Source organism: Alexandromys fortis, unplaced genomic scaffold (genome assembly GCF_014885135.2).
Source record: "Alexandromys fortis isolate MF-2015 unplaced genomic scaffold, M_Fortis_MF-2015_v1.1 scaffold_118, whole genome shotgun sequence".
NCBI classification, from domain to species: Eukaryota; Metazoa; Chordata; class Mammalia; order Rodentia; family Cricetidae; genus Alexandromys; species Alexandromys fortis.
The window spans coordinates 3416355-3435467 of NW_026068010.1; the positions used below are offsets into that span (position 1 = coordinate 3416355).

Sequence of the window (19113 nt, forward strand, 5' to 3'; positions counted from 1 at the left end):
TTTGGTTTTTTGAGACAGGGTTTCTCTGTGGCTTTGGAGCCTGTCCTGGAATTAGCTCTGTAGACCAGGCTGGTCTCAAACTCACAGAGATCCGCCTGCCTCTGCCTCCCGAGTGCTGGGATTAAAGGCATGCGCCACCATCGCCCAGCTCCTCATTCATTCTTTAGTCAAGGGGCATTTAGGTTGTTTCCAGGTTCTGGCTATGACAAACAAAGCTGCTATGAACATAGTTGAACATAAGTTTTTGTGGCATGATTGAGCATCCTTTGGATATATACCCAAAAGTGGTATTACTGGGTCTTGAAGGTTGTTTCCTCATTTTCTGAGAAATCGCCACACTGACATCCAAAGGAGTTGTACCAGCTTGCATTCCCACCAGCAATGCAGAAGTGTTCCCTTTTCCCCACAACCTCTCAAGCATAAGTTGTCATCAGTGTTTTTGATCTTGGCCATTCTTACAGGTGTAAGATGGAATATCAGAGTTGTTTTGATTTGCATTTTTCTGATTACTAAGGATGTTGAACATTTCCTTAAGTGTCTTTCAGCCATTTTAGATTTTTTGTTCAGAGTTCTCTGTTTAGGTCTATACTCCATATTTTTATTGGATTATGTGATCTTTTGGTGTCCAATTTCTTGAGCTCTTTGTATATTTTGGAGATCAGACCTCTGTCTGATGTGGGGTTAGTGAAGATCTTTTCCCATTCTGTAGGCTGTAGTTTTGTCTTATTGACCATGTCCTTTGCTTTACAGAAGCTTTTCAGTCCTAGGAGGTCCCATTTATTAATTGTTTTTCTCAGTGTCTGTGCTGCTGGGGTTATATTTAGGAAGTGGTTCCCTGTGACAATGAGTTCAAGTGTACTTTCCACTTTCTCTTCTATAAGGTTCAATGTGGCTGGCTTTATGTTGAGGTCTTTGAACCTTTTAAACTTGAGTTTTGTGCATGGTGATAGATAAGGGTCTATTTTCATTCTTCTACATGGTGATATCCAATTATGCCAGCACCCCTTGTTAAATATGCTTTCTTTTTTCCATGTGATATTTTTTGCTTCTTTATCAAAGATCAGGTTTCGAAGATGTATGGATTGATATCCGGGTCTTCTATTCGGTTCCATTGGTCCTCCTGTCTGTTCTTATGCCAATACCAGGCTCTCAACCTGTTCTTGTATCTCATGATACTTTCCTGTTCTTTCTCTAAAAGTCCTGGGGTTGGGGGAGGAAGGGTTGGAGTGCCCACAGACTGACAGAGCCATTATCCTTCTTCTGTTCCTGACTGGTTCTTAGTCAAGAGGGCCACCTTTCTCTGTTTGCTTTCCAAACGCTTCCGGGGCAGCTATGTGCAAGAGAGCTGAATGTATGTGTCAGTGAGGGTGAGCGAGTGAGCAAAAGGCAGAGAGAAAGAGACAGAGAGAGGGGAAGGGGAATGGCGAAGGGAAGAGAGAAACACATACGCACACACGTGTGTGCGTGCACATGCACACTCACATACTCGATGGGGGGAGCTACAATGGGAGGGGGGAATGTTAAGGCAGCGAGATTGTGAAACAAGCCAAAGAAAAAGAAACTTTCGTTTCCAGGCCCAGACAGAAGTGTATCTCGACTGGCCTTCCTAAAGACTCGGGCAAGGAAGCTGGACTCAACAGCTGCTTCCCTCATCAGCAATGGGCCCGGAGGTAAGCCTCTCATTTCTGAGAGAAGGCCATCCTGGTCCAGGATGAGTGAGTTAGGCCCCTGAGTGCCACTGTCCACCTCGGGCTTCCTCTGCTATCTCATTGCTGGCTTTACCAACAAATCCCAGGCTAACACCTCAGCCCGCATCAACCTCAGTCGACGCTACAGGAGGGCAGCCGTGTAACCAGGCCCCAGCCCATCTTCCTTCAAATCAAGTCTCCACACCCTGTTGTTCTTACTGCCTGCTGGGTCCCTGGCCACCTGCGAGGGTAACTGACCTCAGGCATCCCAAGGACAGTGTGAGAAAACTCAACAGTGCGAAGGAAGCCGGAATAGGCAGCCACAGGTGACCTCACAGGGGAACCAAAGAGAAAGGCCAAAGGGTCAAGAGCTGGCTGGGTGTTGGGGTCAGAGGTGAAGCTGGCACCGTCTATGGGGAAGAAAGCGAGGACTCAGGAGGGGCCATCACTAGCTAGTGACATTAACCCAGGGACAGGCCCTCCAAGCTTCAACTGTCATAAAAGTGGGCCCAAATCCAGCCCCTAAACGCTCTAGGTCTTTTAGTAAAATTACAAGTTAAAGGCAGTGACCATGCAGTCCTGGTAGCAGGGGAAGGCTAGGCTGTCCATATTTGGTACCCGGGTGCTTGGTTGTTTGTCACCAGCGAGAGACCACCTCTGCCTCTTGGTCCCAGCCCACACTGCAGCTCTTTTTGGCATCAGGTGCTGTTGCAGAGAGGAGAGAGGGTGCTGGGGGCGGGGCAGCTGTCTCTGACTCCTTCCTGAGTCATCTTCATCCTTTCTGCTTTACCTATGGGAGTGCAGCCCCCTCTCTCCTAAGAGAAGAGGAGATGGTCTGCATGGGGCCCCACTTCACAGAGCCTGGCTACCTAAACCCACACATAAACCACAGGCACGAACTGTGGCCACTAGACCAGGTCCGTTCTGACAAGTAACTAATTAAAATAGTGAACACACTCCCACACACTAATTCCCAGCCAGGCAAATACTGTCCTATCCTTACCAGCCAAAGATGGAACCCTCCTCTGCCAAGGAGGCCACCCTGATTAGTGGAGGAGACAACACCGAATCACCAAAATCTAAATCCCTCATAAACCAAAGAAGGAAGAGATGTTTGCCCCCCCCCTTTAAACTGCTAGTGGCTTGTTGTGCTAAGGCTGTAAGTATGTAGCCTGCGGGAGCTCTGTTCCCCCAGATGATGGCTCAAAAGGTAGTTCTAACCAAATCGCTATGGTTCTAATAAAACTCAGATTCAAACTAACCAAATCTCTATCGTTCTAATGAAACTCAGATTCAAACTAACCAAATCGCTATCATTCTAATAAAACTCAAATTCAAAGGCTAGGGTGAAAACCTGTGAGCTCAGAGGGTTAAAATAGCAACTGGCTACCCCTCCTCCCTTTGCTGGCATCCTGGAACCGCTCCTTCCACACCGCCCCAACCTAAAAAAACCCATGCTAAGCTCCTCCCTGCGACTGCCTGCCAGCCAGTTGCTAATGGCACCTCTCTGAGCCCAGGTTAACTTTACTTAAGTAACGAAAGAAAACACAGCACAACTTTACGTGGTTAACAAATGCAGCATCTTTGCCTGGCTAAACAGATATTCCAAGGCAACCGGGTCTGCCCAGTACCCGCTCAGAACCCTCGGCTGGCTGGGCAGCCCGCCCCTTACAGCTTCCTTCCTACTCAGGTTCTGTCACTTTCTGGAAGCTCTTTAGTGGTGCTGGCCTCATTGCAAACTTCACTCCGGTAAGTTGGGGGAACAACTGGGTAACTTCCGGGCTATGGGTTTGTTGTTGTTGCTGCTGCTGTTTGTCGTTCCCTGACGCTAGCCTATAAATCGGTCGGGATTGTCGGCTGGGTTCTAATGCTTCGCTGTGATATCCTCCTGACATTTCTCCCCTCTTATTATCTTTGCCTTCAATGTGTCTCAGTCCAAAGGGAAAGCCCAGGTGAGCAGCATCGTGGTGACGTCAGGAGACACCCTCACCTACCTGGCCGACCAGCAGGGCTTTGTGCATGTCTATGACATCCAGGAGTACGGCCTCCGGGGACCAGAGCTGCAGGCTCCCAAGAGTAGGCAGTGAATTTCTTCATGTTAAGCCTCAGATAAGATTGCTTTGGTTTTCATGTGATGGTCTTATGGGGAAATTAAGTTGTCCCTGTTGGGGAGGGATTACTCTTAAAGCCCTTGGAAAGCAGACTCGCAGAAAGAGAGTTTCTTGAGAACATTTGATGCCAGCAAGGATGCAGGGAAGGGGGCGTCAGATAGCATTGAACAGAGGGTGATTGCTAGATGGTGACTGCGGGGCGTGTTGACCACCCGTGTCTAGTGCTGCAAATGGCACCTCTGCTTCTAGTGAAGGAAATGACAAACATGCACAGAGCCTTACTTGCAAGATTGCACAACAACACTTTACTTATCAGAGACACCGAATGCTTATACGAGGACCACAGTTTGTATTTAAAAGCCAGGTGCGCACACCCACACATCCCCTCTCTCCTAAGAGGATGGTGGGTATAATGGCCCACCTGCCGTCCCAGCACTCAGGAATCAGAGACCGAGGACCCCCGGGGCAAGCCAGCTAGCTAGATCAGACCCTGCCTCAGTTAAATGAAGAGCAATAAAGCAAGATACCCAACATCAACCTGGGGTCTTCACATCTGTACATGTGTATGCACATACCACACACACATTTGTACCCACATTCTTGCAAACATGCAAGCTCACCATGTACATACACGCACGATATAAAAATCACCAAGGAAAAACATGGCGTTAGTGTGTTACACCGGTCCCATTCATACACTTTCAGAGCTGATGGGGGGTGGAGGGCTTGCACATAGTAGGCACTTGGTCTGCACTAACGCGGAAAGATTACTAACAGCCCATCGGTGCCACTTCCTTCTGGGCACACATCTGCGCTGGACTCCTTCCAGCAGGGTCCTACTCAGATGTCTTCTTTGTTTTCACTTAGCGGTGACATCCTGGAGGGCTCACGTCAGCATGGTGACATCGTGAGTACCATCCCTTTGAAGGGCTTAGTAATCTCCATAGGAAGGGAAATAGTTTAAGTTTTGATCAAGGCAGTCCTCTCAAAATCCCCATGAGCTTGTCGAAGGAGGAAACTGCATTTTCATTCTGCTCCCAAAGAAGTGAGTTGAATGTGGTCCACATGGAGCCGAAGGAAGAGGTTCCAAGTCATTGTTTTTCTTGTTCATGGGCGGTTCTCCCTCTATTGAACTGGTAGTCTACTGCAAGTTTATGAGCTTAGTGGGTTTGGAGTTCGTGCCGAGAGAGAGGCCAAACTTGCTAGATCATTCTTTTTGACCACTTGTTCTCCCGCCCACCTGAACACCTGCAAGGTGATTTTCCATACGGATCCCACTTTATGTCTTGGAAGTGGACTGGGGGGGGAGGGATTTTGGAGGGCGCGTGGTGTGGGAGGAGGTGGGGGAAAGAATAGCATTTAAAAATTAATCTGGCGGGGCTGGTGAGATGGCTCAGTGGTTAAGAGCACTGATTGCTCCTCCAGAGGACCCGGGTTCAATTCCCAGCACCCACATGGCAGCTCGCAGCTGTCTGTAGCTCCAGTTCAAGAGAATCTGACATCATTATACATGCGCATGAAATAAAGGCAAATAAAGTTAAAAAAAATTAATCTGGCGGGGCTGGGGAGATGGCTCAGTGGTTACAAGCACTGGTTGCTCTTTCAGAGGAGCGGGTTCAATTCCCAGCACCCACATGACAGCTCACAACTGTCTATAACTGCAGTTCCAGGAGATCCTACACCGTCACACAGACATACATGCAAGCCAAATACCAAAACACATGAGATAAAAGAAATAATTATAAAAGATTAATCTGACTTCTGACTTCTATTCCATTGGACCCAATGTCCCTCGCTCTCTTGCAGAGCAGCCTTGACGAACCCTCTTCTCCCCCTTTATCTTGCTAGTCTGGAGCTGATAGAGGATGATAGCATCTTACTGTCTTCTTCCCTTGACCGCACTGTGCGCCTGTGGAGCAAAGATGGTGCATACATAGGTAAGGATCCGCATCTGCTCGCTTGGAGCCAAAGGAGCCACGGAGTCAGAGATCTTCTGTTGAGGCCACCATAAACAGAGTATCCTAGACAGGGCAGCTCTGGACTTTTGAAGTCCAGGATGGTTGTCTGCACATGGCCAGGTTCTAGTGAGGAATCTTGGGTATCAGAGCACTGGTCTCTTGATCCACACATGATGGAGACAGCTCCCTATTGTTTCTGACAACAAGTGTAGTGGCATTTAACTCGTATTTTAAGAAGTAAAACTTGCCTGAGGATCAGAAAAGCAAAACAGCCACACTGGTCAGCCTTATAAACCAGGCAGCAATAGCACACACCTTTAGTCCCAGTAGACACTAGCTTGCCTTAGAAATCAGAAAGTGGTGGTACATACTTTAATCTCGGCCCCAGAGGGGATTATAAAATGGGAAAGAGGCAGCTCTCAGATATAGTCTCATTCTGAGATTCCTGGAGGCAGGATTGCCATTTTCAGACTGCAGTCGACGTAAGAGCCAGTGACTGGCTGCTTTGTTCTTTGGGCGGGTCTTCAGGTTGAACCCCAGTATGAGTCTCTGAGCTTTTATTAATTGTGCTTCCACAAGACCACTAATGCTATTAGGTCTTATGATTTTATTTAAAGTTAATTACCTCTCCAGGGTCCCTGTTTCCACATGTAGTCACTTTGGGGGCTAGGGCTTCAATATACACGTTTTGGGGTGATGTGATTTGGTCTATACTGTAACATTAACTTCCTGTCTCCAAAATTAGAAAAATAAAAATCAAAGACCTTTGAACTCATCGAAGTCAGTGAGCTGAATGTTGTCACTTTGGGATGAAAATGTTTTTTCATAAGAATCATATCTATGCAGGGACATTAGCCTATATGGTGGGCAAATGCCTGGCATACATTGACCATGGTACCAAGAATAGCCTAGTCCGCCGCTTAGAGAGACTGTGGTCTATCTGAGTATGGTGTCTCGGCCCATAGCTTATGTTTATGTAAATAGGTTTGTGACTGATTGAATTTATCTTTCAAGTTCTTAGTACATTATCAAGTAGACAGCACACCTGCATGGCAGGAGGCTTTCTCGGATTCTCTTTGGAGGCTTAGTTGTCCTATGTTTGTTTCCTATGAAACTGCCAGGGCATAGCTTAGCAGGACTGAGGTGGCCTTGCCAGTCTGGAGGCAATCTACCCACATGAGCAGTAAGCTCCGCTCTGGTTAGGAGACAGATTACCCATTGTCATTTGCTTGGTGTTTACTTTTATCCTTATTTCTCCAGGGACCTTTGGGCAGAGTCGCCCCTGGGATGTTTTCACCCCTGCCTCCTGGAGTCACCCAAGAGTGCCCTTTGAGATTTTGACAGACCCTCAAAGCATGCCCACCCACCCAGTACTGGAAACAGATATTCCCGCTGGGTGCTTGGGAGGACAGCAGGAGCGGGACATTGTGATGGAGGAGAAGGTCCTGTCTGAGGTTAGTGCCTGAACCAGCTACCTGTGTTCTCTTCGTGGGTTCTCGGCTGGTCAGCGGGGTGCACACATAAGCTAAGAGAATCTAAGCATGATCTGGTGAACCAAGGCAACAGGGGAAGGAGGGCGTGCCCCTCCATCCTGGGCCATGGCACTGATACGGACCAGGAGGACTCCTACCCCCGTGGGATGAAGGAGAGGTTCTCCCAGCACTTTCCTCTTTTTGCCTATAGAAAGGCAGCTTTCCCAGGCCTTGGAACATGGGAGACACAGCAGCATGCTCAACCCAAGGGCCACATCTGAGAAGGGCAGACCCTGCACGCACAGCCCATACTTTATGCTGAGATGTGTTCAAAAGCAGGGGCTCCTAATAACTGAGAGGAAGCGCTGACCATCTTCATGTGAGTCACCAGCCAATGAGAGTTACCTTCAGAGCAAGAGGGTCGGAGAGGGCCCTGGCTGATGCAGCCTTGATTTAGAGCTCCCATGAAATACATGGCTTGCCAAGAAATGCCTGCCCTTTCAGAAACTGAAAAGAAGGTCATTTCATGAGCGATTGCTGGCCAGCTCTGTCACAGCTCAAAGCAGGACACCTGCTCTGCCGGCAGAATCACGAACTCGGTTTTTCTTCGGCAGCCTCACAGAATACAGATCCCCCAGTAGAACCCGGCCACTGACTCCAGCTTAGAGGCCCAGAGGTGTTCAAAATAGAAACAAAGGATCCAGGCCAGCACACTGGAGCAGCCTCCGCCTCACCTGGAGCGCTGCTCCAATCTCCTTCTCAAGGCTATCCACACCGTGGAGGTCTGGGGAGACTTAGAATGCTGCTGGCATTGTTGGCTGATTTAGAAACAGTCATTTCAGCTGGTGTTCAATACAGAGAATGCTAATGTCTTAATTAATGCTGATAGGCCCACAATTTAGAAAACAAAAGCTCAGAAGAGGTGGGAAGAGAGAAAGGAGAAAGAGAAAAAAAGAGAGAGAAAGACAGAAAAGAGACAAAGCCCCAGCCAGTTCTTGTGCTCAGAGGCAGACCTAAAGAGTAGACAAACTTCAGGTTCAAGGGCGGTGGTGGAGGATGGGCATGAGGGTGAGGTCCTGGAGGAGAGGAGGGAAGAAGACACAGAGAAGGCAAGGAGAGAGGGGGCAGCAGGAAGAGGGATGGAGGAGGAAGGAGGCAGAAGCGGAAGGATGCTCAGTGCTCAGTGTGACAGAATAATCTGCAGTGTGCTTGCTCTCCAGGGCAAGCAAAGTCTTCCTGGGGGATCTTGATCTTGTCTAAGAAAATATTCCGATCAGTTGGACTGCAGCAGGTACTTGGAAAACCTGTCAAAAGTTCATATTAGTTACTTTTCCACTGCTGTGATAAAAACGCATGGCCATGGCAACTTGCCGAAGGTTTTCTTTGGCTGCTGGTTCCAGAGGGATAAGAGTTCATCATGCCAGGGAGACACGGCAGCCAATGACGTGACAACTAGAGCAGAACTGAGTGCTCACATCCTAAACACTGCACCAAGAGTGAGCGGTGAAGCCGAGTGTGGTGGTGCATACCTTTAATTGCAACACTTGGGAGGCAGAGGCAGACAGATCTCTGTGAGTTCGAGGCCAGCCTGGTCTGGTGTACAATGTGAGCTCCCCCCCCACACCCCCAAAAAAAAGCATTAGAAATGGCACAAGGCTTCCCAAGCCAAGAGAGCACAATAGAAATGGTGCCAGTCTTCAAACTCAGATGCCACCTCCAATGACACACTTCCTTCTGCAAGGGGGCAGCTCAAGGCTATTTTCTCAGTTAGTGATTGATTGGGCCCAGCCCATTCTGGGTGGTGCCATCCTTGGGCTGATGGTCCTGGGATCTGTATGAAAACAGGCTGAGCAAGCCATGAGGAGCAAGCCAGTAAGCAGCACCCCTCCAAAGCCTCTGTGTCAGCTCTTGCCTCCAGGTTCCTGCCCTGCTTGAGTTTCTATCCTGACTTCCTTTAATAATGAACAGCGATATGGAAGTGTGAGCCAAATAAACCCTTTCCTCCTCAACTGCTTTTTGGTCATGGTGTCTCATTGCAGCAATAGAAACTATAACTAAGACAAGAACCAAGTATTCAAATTCACAAAACTTATCATTCAAAACCGCAAAGTTACTTCTTAGATAAAAAGCAGAAAACAAACCCCTGAGCATTTGTACGGTATATTTGGACCAGAAATCAAAAGGGTAAAATTGCAGAGTAAGGGGTTTTATTGCTGTTCCTGAGAGAGGGATCCCTGAGTTCGAATATCAAACTGATTCGTTAGTCATGTGATCTCCAGCAGTCCCTTCTACTGAGCTATAAAATGAAGGGTGGGTTTAGATGATCTAGAAGTTTCTTTCCAGCCTTAAAAATTGTGTGCTTGGGGGCCGGAGAGATGGCTCAGAGGAAGAGCACTGACTGCTCTTACAGAGGTCCCGAGTTCAATTCCTGGTAACCACATGGTGGTTCACAACCATCTGTAATGAGATCTGGTGCCCTCTTCTGGCCTGCAGCAGACATGCAGACAGAATACTATATACATAATAAATAAATCTTTAGAAAAAATTGTGTGCTTGTCTAAATCTCTGTTAAAGAAAAACCTAATGTGTTCATTGGACTGTAAAGGTGGGTAGTGCCTCTTCCAAGATGCTAAGAGACAGCAGGCAAGCACAGTCAAAGTGAACTGGCTTAGATGCTGAGAAGAGCTCATGGGAAAATGCTGCCTGCTAACTGGTGCCGGGACAGGGCACTAACGCTCCACGGGAAGTTCTCTTATCGTCTGGACAGTTCAGCCAGCCCGAGTCTTGTTGTAACACAGGAAAGCCATGCGCCGCACAGGTGGCTCTTAGTCCCAGTTACTAGAGAGGTCATGGATGGTTCCTGTTCTCACATCTCACATCCCCTGTCCTCTTCCTCCAGACTGCAAAGACCCAGAACCTTCCCTCCCCAGGAGGTCCCACTGGTGAAGCAGAGGCGAAAGAAGATAAAAGCCCCTGGTCTGCGTTTTGCCACGGCAGGTCAGTCTGGAAAATCAGGCGGATCCAGGAAGCCACCCTGGGAAGAATAGAGCGGCAGCCATTCCTGGCTGAGGCCTGCTAGCCCTCTCTGTTCCCTGCATGTGGTCCTTGTCCCTAAGCTCCCGCAGTCTGTGAGATCACTACCGAAGGGTCACCCATTGTGTGTCTTATCAGTGTGATTTAATGCCCCCATCCCTATCTTATCTGACTGCCACACATGGCCAAGGCCCACACATCATCCATCTTTGCCGCCAGCTCTGTAGCTGGTGTTGCTGGCCTCAGCAGCACAAGGAGCATTGTAGCCTTACCCTCTTTCACACAGATGCCCTATATGGCCTTATGGCTCCCCGAGGACATGGGGTGAAAAGGAAGGTCCCAGAACCCCCAAAGTTGCAAATCTCAGGGCACCTCAAAGCCCTGTATGCACTCCAGGTCCCCATGTGCTGGACTATGGCAGGTTCGAGAGAAGCAGAGTGAATGACATTCCTCCCCAGCTCCCTGAGGCGTTCTTCTCGAGGTCCCAGTCACCAGCAGACCCAGACCCAGGGAAACAGCCCCTTCAGTGTCCTCTCACTGTAGAATCCAGGTTTAGAACCTGGGTGAGTGATGGCCCCATCCTCACCATGTGTGACAGTCGTCAAGAGTTCAAGTTCCTTCCCTAGGAGGCCTGTTTCCATCTCTACAGTTTGGCAACAGAGAAGACAGCTACAGGAACCCCTTGCCTTCCACCTATACAGCAAAAGTGCAAACAGAGGCATAAGAGTGGGGGGGGGGCAGGGCATCCACTTTCCAGCTGGATCATTCCTTATGGAATATTCTAGGAGTTTCTGCTTACATCTTAAGGAGCAGCCTAGTCACACAGCCAAGGCTAGTCACAACAGAGGCCATGAATGACTAAGGAAGGCACGAAGGATGAGAAAGGGTTTTTGGTAGACAACTTCTAAGTTCTGTCCCAGATGCTAAAAATGTAAAAATGCTTTGGATGCTGTCAGCATTAAAGGGACTGTCACATGGAAGATCCACCCACCATGTGTAGCATGCCAGAATGTGTCTGGAAGCCACGAATTCAAAGTTTGACTGGATCAAATAGCTAGCCCATGGGAAAACCACAAAGGCCTGGGCTGTAGATAATGTGACTGTAAGTCATTTCAACTTCCTGTTTATATACTTGGTGATGTCCCAAGAAAGTATGGGGGATACCAAGACAGCAGACGTGATGGTGCGTTGGGGCTGGAGACTGGAAATGGAGGTTCCTTCCCTGTCCGCTGACACCGTGAGCCTCTCCACCCTTGACTGATGGGGTTAGCAGGGAGCCAGCAGCTGCAGGACGATCTTTATACACATCTCCAGGCCCTCTTTGCCTCCAGCTGCCTCTCTCCTCAGAGACGCTGGTGTAGGGAGATGAGGTGGGCAAAGGTTCCCAATGTCATCAAGAGCAAGTGCAGCCAAAGGCCACAACGGTAGGTGTTATGACTCTTGGGTTCAAACAGTAGCAGCACAGAATGGCAAAGCAGAGTTCGCTCTAAATTCGCTTCTTCGTGTTTGCTTATGGCAAGGTGAAAAGAACAGAATGTGAAGTGAGAGGAAGTGGTAGAGGAAAAAGGGGGCGCTGAGTTTGTTGGGTGGGGCTACCCCATCAACACTGGTGGCTGTTGGGCACATTTCAAAATGTATGCCTTTTAAGGCAGGAAACATTAGAAATGAAACACACATTCTGTCGAACTTTTACTTCAGCTTGCAACGTGAAGACTGTACGTTGATTCACCAGTCTTTGGATGCCCACTGCATTACGAATGAGTTTCGATTTCTGCTTTTACAAAAGCAAAGCTGGAACGTGGAGTTGTTTGCAAAGCATGGAGCTGCAGTGTTCTTCCCAATGTCTAGAATTTCCCCAGGCTCTGACAGCTGTTTGTCCTCGATTCCGTCATCTTCCAGCTACTCACCTCAAAGCCCCTCCCACAGCTTCCACAAAAACGTCTTTGCTTTTCCCATTATTTCCCATTCATACAATTTTCACTCTGTTCAGATACATTCATAATCATAACCAGGTTCCAAGAGGCATAGACAGGTTTAGAGACAGACACAGCTCACTCTGGGTGCGAAGCACACGGCTCTCCCCATTCAGGCAGAAGGCTACTGTTGCTGTCTAGCACATGGGAGCGTTCACAGGGCTGGGAGCGTTGGAAGGGTGGGTCCTGATGAAGTTTCTCAGACCACCACTTCCTTTGAGCAAGCGTCTACTGCAGTGATACTCTACACAGCAGATTCCCTGGAAGTCAAATCAAGTTTTCCAGGGGGTAGCTTGGCTATACACAAAAAGCTGAAGAGATCACAGTTTCGGGGTGGGGTGGGAGGACTTCATCTATAGCTCATAGGACAAGGTGCTCCTCTCACGACTGACTTAATGAAGCCCACGTGTGGAGGACTGCCCACCCGAGGCCATCTCAGACGTTAAATTCAATAGGACTTATAGATGGATTTTTCTTTGGGTCGCCAGCTCTCAAGAAACAACACAGAGACTTATTAAATGAGAGCTTGGGCAATCACTTAGGCTTGGTTTAACTAGCTGTTCTAACTTAAATTAACCCGTATCTTTTCATCTACGCTCTTTCACACGGCTCGGTTTCCTTTACTTTGTGACCTCCATGCTGTTTGCTCTACGTTCCTGGCGTCGCCGACCTGCCGAGCTTCCTTTGAGTCTGGATCTCAACTCCTGGCGTCTCCGCCCTTCTTCTTACCAGCATTCTCTCTGCCCTGAAAATCCTGCCTAGCCATTGGCCACTTAGCTTTTTATCAAACCACTCACAGTGACATCTTCACACAGTGTAAAGGAATATTCCACAACAAGGACTTTGTTCAGCCCTCAGGATAGCCCTCCCCGGAGGACACCCAATTGGTGATCTCCACAGAAGAGGAAACTGAGGCTTGGGGAGGCCATGCTTTTTAGCTGAAGTTAAATCACTGGTAGCTGGCCAGGCACGGGTAGGGCCTCCTCGCTGCTCTTCAGCTCCCCTATAGCTCTCCTCTGAGACCAAGCCTTAAAAGGCAAGACAGAGACCGCACCTGCTCTAAACATGGGGATGCCTTGGGTAAGTGGCAGAGGATTACGAATCAAGCATCCATAGCCTACAGACCACAGTCCAAGCAGTGGTACTCAGGCAACCTCTGCCTGGGGTCCCTTTAAAGCTGAAACAGAATGGTGGGAAGATGTCTGGGGGAGGGTGCTTCCCGGGCTCAGCAGTGTGAGGCGAGGCACGAGACAATGCCTGGGAATCCTTTTCAAAGGGATGGTACCAGGACCAGATGGCCCAAGAGGACGTGTGAGCACGGAGTGCAGGGAGGAATAGACTCGCTTTGGACAGAGACTATAGGGCAGGCCAGAGAACAAGGGACCAAGATGGCAGCAGAGCTCAGACACAAACCATGTTGCAGGAAGCAGAGTTCCGTACCCCTCATTTCCCTGAACATTCAGGTTTGTTTTTATTAAGTCATCCCTGAGCGCCTTTGAGGAAAGCCTGTCAGACATTGGCTTCACCATATTTGTTGGGCACCGCTCTGTGCCTACACTGTACTGTACTCCAGCACAGGGGACACATCCACAAGCAGAGAGGAGTCTGTCCTCAAGAGGGAAAGACAGGTCTCCAGCCTCCATGGCTTTGTCGTTTGGTTCTTGCACGATGGGAGGAGCGTGAAGCACTGTGGGAACACTGGTACCTGGGATGCTGGGAGAGAGAGAATTCATGCTGATGCCCAAGAGATATTAGCGTGAACACTAGGATGTGGCCACTTGAAAGGGGCTTAACAGGAGAAGAGGCGTTACCACGTGGATGAACCTAAGGATACTGTGCTGAATGAAACAGCCGGCCACAACATCACGGACACTGCTTGATTCCTAGGCACGGGGCACGCAGAACAATCAGACTCGTTAGAGTCAGAGCAGAACAGCTGCTGTTCAGGCCAGAGGATGCGGGATGTTGTTTCATGTGTGTGTGTTCCGTTTTGTAAGGTGGAAGAGTTTGGGAACTAAATATGGTGGAACGTAGATACAGTCCTGGCACTTGGGAGGTGGGTGCAGGAAAATCAGGAGTTCAAGGTCACACTCAGCTATAGGGAGTTTAAAAGGCCCCCTGGGCTGTATAGGGACCCTGTCTCAGAAAAGTAAAAGAAAAACAAAGTTCTGGAAATGGATGCTGATGGTAGCCCACCGTACAGCAGTGTGCATGTACTAAATGTGTATTTGGTTCAGGTGGCCAACTTATACAATGTGTTTTATACCACAATTAAAAATAAAGGACCAGGGGACTGGAAAGATGACTGTGGTTAAAAGCCCTTGCTGCTCTTCCAGAGGACCCAGGTTCGGTTCCCAGCACCCACACAGCAGCTCACAGCTATCTGTGACTCCAGTTCCAGGGATATGACGCCCTCTCCTGGCCTCCACAGGCACAGCACATACATGGTGCACAGATACACATGCAGGCAAAAAACCCATATGCATAAAACAAAAATATTTTTCAAGAAATTAAAAAGAGAAGCGGTAAGAATATAAAGGCGCAAAGCCCTAAAGGAAAAGCCAAGGGACAAGTCCTGCACTTGAGTTCAGTGTGACTGAAATGGTGTCGGGGTGGGTGGGAGAGCGGCTGGAACCAGAGAAGAATCCTAACAGGTGGGAGCAGTTGGCCTTCCATGGTACTAGAAATGACCAGAAGCAAAGATCTGGTGACCAACCGCCAAGGGGAAGGGATGCTGGCATGCTCAGCTGGGGGCTCTTGTAGCTGCCAGTCTCCAGACACCCAAAGAATCCTCACACTTGTCCTCTTCCCCCAGACTGCGACCAGCACAAAGAAAGCCTCGCTGGAAGGTGCCCGAGCTCAAATGGCCCAGCATTTACCAGGCCCTCCAGTGCCATGAGGTCCCCTGTGTGTCTGCCCTCGGGGAGAAGCCAGATCTGTCCCTCATTGGCTCCGACATGTTCAAGCGGCCAGGAGAGAGAAGCAGAGCTGCAGGAAAGGAAGGGACCCTCAGCCTGGGGCAGATTCTTGACTGAGTGCTAAGGACCCTGCCTTCCTTGCTTGGCCAGTTCTTTCCTGTGTAATGGAAAAGGTCTAACTGAGATTAGGCTCTGTCCTGTGGGAGCAATGAAGGACAAAATGAAGAAATGATCTCAGCCCAGGTGGGCTCCTCCCGAAGCAATCAGAGCTGAAATCTCAGAGAATAAGTCATCACAGTGTTTTTCTGGGAAGTCAATGTTTCACTGTGTGGAGAAAAGACAAAGCAGGTGGTCACAGCCAGTGGCCCCCAAACAGCTCCCCCACTGACCACCTCTGAGGAGGCCGAGGATGGGGCAGAGCAGGGAGTTGCTGGGAAACAGATGGTAGTTTGCTAGTGTGCTTTTTGCAGGGAGGCCTGCTTTCGGACAGATATGTGTGGTCTCCCATCCATTCCTAACAGTTCCCGGGAATAGACACTGTTAGCAGCCGCCTTACCAAGGAGGAAATGGAGGCTTCCCGAAGTCCATTGCTATAAGAGAAGAGCTCTATCAGGAGGGGCTTGGCTTTTTCTCCACCCCAATACTCAGGCTAGTGTGGCTCCTAGGAGCTGGGGAGGGGGGACGGGTCCCTCGGCCCAGTACAGGTGGCAGATCAAAGGCACTGGGGGCTATTCTGTCCTCTTCAACCCTGACCACTCCTGGGCTACCAGTGAGAGTTCTGCAGACTAAATTATGCTCCTGGTCCTGAGAGGATAGGTCACTGTGGATATTTCTGGGGTCCTTAGAAAAGACAAAAAGAGATACATGGGAAAGAGGTGGGAGAGGAGGAGATGGGAGGTAGGGTGGCCCCCAGAGGCTGGAAGAGGCAGACAGGATACTCAAGAGATACCTTGGGAGTGTGTTCTGACCACACCTTGGTCTCATACTTCTGGTCTCCAGAGTTGTGGGAGAATAAACGTGTGTTTGAAGGCAGCTTATGGCTACTGTGTACCAGCAACAGGCCCAGAAACCTAACACAGATACAATGCTTTCTAGAAGGCAGGCAGATTTCCCCGAGACACACGGAGCACGGCCAGTGCGGAACTGCATTCTCCTCCCAAGCGGTTCATAGTTCATGTGTATGTCACAAATGCAGAAGAGCACGCAGCCTGGTGGCATAGAGGTACACATCGCTGTGAACAAGGGGTGGGGGTGGGGGGCAGAACAGGAGATGGCAGCTGGGAGAGGGGATCCTGAGTTGGGGGGGGTGATAAAGAGGTAAAGGTTTTCCTCCCATAATGCTGACCACTCCTGGACCATCCTTGAGTGGAGCTACACATCCCCAAACTAGTGTGTGTGTGTATGTGTGCATGTGTGTGCATGTGTACGTGCGCATGTGTATGTGTGAGGTGGGGCAGGATATACGTATGTGAGAGGTAGGAGGGCAAGTGGGGACAGGCAGGGCCACCATGCCAAGGAAATAGAATTTGGGCTGCACTATGGCCCTTCTCACCAAAGCCTCAGCCCTGCCTTAATGTCTCCTCATCCCCTCCTCCATTTTCAGGACCCTCTTCAGCCAGCCCGGGTCTCTTCTTACCAATTGTAAGGAAGAGTACCCAGCCACTTCTAATAAACCAGGGCAGCGGGGGCGGAGGGGGTGGTACTAACTCAGGAAGGAAATGGTACCACCGTGAGAATGTGATTCTGCAAAGCCTTGGCCCACAGGTGTGCGCTTACTCACCAGAGGCAGCCCCAGTCCTGGCTGTGCCCTCCCTGTCTCCTGGAAGCAACCAAAATGCCACCAACCATACTGGGGGCTGGGCTGGCACAGACTTGGTCTTTTTAAAAGTTTATGTATTTTACGTATGTGCATGCTTGTATGCCTGCATGATGGGAGTATTAGAAGAGGGCATCAGATTCCATTACAGACGGCTGTGAGCCACCATGTGGTTGCTGGGAATTAAACTCAGGACCTCTGGAAGAGCAGCCCTTACCCGCTGAACCATCTCTCCAGGCCAACCCATTAGGTCTTATCTTAATCACACAATTTTACTGTTTCTCTGAGGAATAGAGTTTGAAATGGTTTGTGAAGAGACAGCTGTGTGGTAAATGCATCAGGGATGACGTCAGCTATTGGCTGACACTGATCCTTCCAGAAAGTAACAAGCAGGAAACAAGCAGAGGGCGAGACCTGGGGGAGGCCAGAGGGACAGAGAGATACAGGGCACTCAAAGGCCCCTTGAGTTTGCGGTGTTAATGTCTCTGACGTCCAGGTCTTGGCTGATTCAATGGGCAAAAGGCAAGTACAATTCCTTGATAAACTGAGCTAAGAGAAATCATCAGACCGAGCCTTCCACCCCCACCCCAGGCTCCACAGGGTCTCTGGAGGTCATTTACTGCCCCCAGGTGACCACTTGCTTTTCGAATTCTGCCTGTCCAGTGTGCTTTTGGAATGCAGCAGTGACCGACGCTGCAACCGTCTGCAGATCATCAGGGCATGTTCTATGGCCTTTCCGACCCGTGCCTGAGTGTCCTCACAGGCTGCTCTCCCTTCTAGTCTGGCCGGTCCTTTGCTGTCTACTGACATCCTCACTACTAGCCTTCTGAAGCTGTTTGCACGGACTCACTCTATTAGTCACTCAACAAATAATGACCCTACCACAACGAAGAAGGCTGCCGCACTCCTCCACTTGAGTCTGTGTAACCCAGGTTCCTCCTGGGTTCCTGTGGAACGCATCTGAGCATCCGCACCTGCTGACCAAACCATGGTCCACTCTTCAGACCACACGCTTTCGGCTGGGTTTTCTTTCATTCCACAGTAGAGTAAGCTGCAGCCTCCTTCCTGAGGGCCAGGTTTCAAACCTATACACAGAAATTGCAAACGGCTAGGGGCCCTCGATAAACACACCAGCTCAGGACTGCAGAATGGACACACTTTGCTGTCTGTGCGCGTGCTGCTGAGAGGGTCCACCACAGGCTTTATTCTCAGGGCGGTTAAGCTCAGGAATCATTCCATCGGAGATACGTGCCATTCAAAAGGGGCAAACAGGACTTTAATCAGGTCGCCCCAGTAGCTTCAACAGTCAGGTGGCCAAACGCCTTCTACATAATATGTCTGCCTCTTTCAGTGGGCTACGTTTAATTGCTCAGTGGCTCTGAAGTAATCCATCTGATTTCTTTTAAAGCCACGCCCCCCCACACACCTGGTTAAACACTAGTATGGTAGGAGGAAAGCATTCAAAATTCTCAAGCGAAACTTAGATCACAAAATATTGGTTGGTGGGGCTAACCCTCTGAATGGATCTCAAACCCAAGGAATAGTTGTAAATGATATTTTGTGAGAATGGGACCCGATGATACAACTGTGTCAGGACGAAGAGGCCCCTGTGAGAAGTGCGTGGGAAGATGTGTTGAGCCAGAGAGTGACTGGCCATTGCAGTGTTCACTACCCATATAAAGATGAGAGCCTTACAGTAATAATAAGCGCTAATTTGATATTTAAGGGAGGTTTTCTTACAATTGTGTGAAAGCTGTCAGAATCCACGAGGAATTGTGTCAAGCCACAAGCAACAAATAGTTGGAGTACAGATGTTGGAGATGCTAAGTGACAGAAGCAGACAGAACCTATAGGCTGGAGAGACGGCTCAGCAATTAAGAACATTTGCTGCTCTTGCAGAGGACCAGAGTTCATTCAGACACACACAACACACAGCCTTGCACTTGAGTGATGTCTCTAGCTGTGGCACGCTGGCTGAGGAGACAGGAGACTTACTGGAAGGTGTGCCTTTGAAGGCGATACTGACCAAATCTGTTTTTTCTGGGCTTCCCGGCTGACACCAGGTGAAGAATTTTCCTCTGCCACTTGCTGACAACCATGATTCCCTGCCCTAGGGAGCCACGCCACGCTAAGCTCAAAAAACT

The 19113-nt window shown here is 49.4% G+C and overlaps 1 protein-coding gene across 1 annotated transcript in view; it reads left to right on the forward strand.

Annotated features, from left to right (window-relative positions):
• LOC126513515 (WD repeat-containing protein on Y chromosome-like) overlaps positions 1–16116 on the forward strand; it is a 121328-nt gene extending 105212 nt beyond the window's left edge. Inside the window, exons 23-30 of the mRNA XM_050161960.1 lie at positions 1575–1670; positions 3379–3437; positions 3623–3764; positions 4667–4706; positions 5648–5736; positions 7018–7211; positions 10129–10226; positions 15051–16116. Coding sequence (XP_050017917.1) covers positions 1575–1670; positions 3379–3437; positions 3623–3764; positions 4667–4706; positions 5648–5736; positions 7018–7211; positions 10129–10226; positions 15051–15270 — 938 coding nt within the window. The 3' untranslated portion in view covers positions 15271–16116. The remainder of the gene's footprint in view (positions 1–1574; positions 1671–3378; positions 3438–3622; positions 3765–4666; positions 4707–5647; positions 5737–7017; positions 7212–10128; positions 10227–15050) is intronic.
• The last annotated feature ends 2997 nt before the right edge of the window (positions 16117–19113 follow it).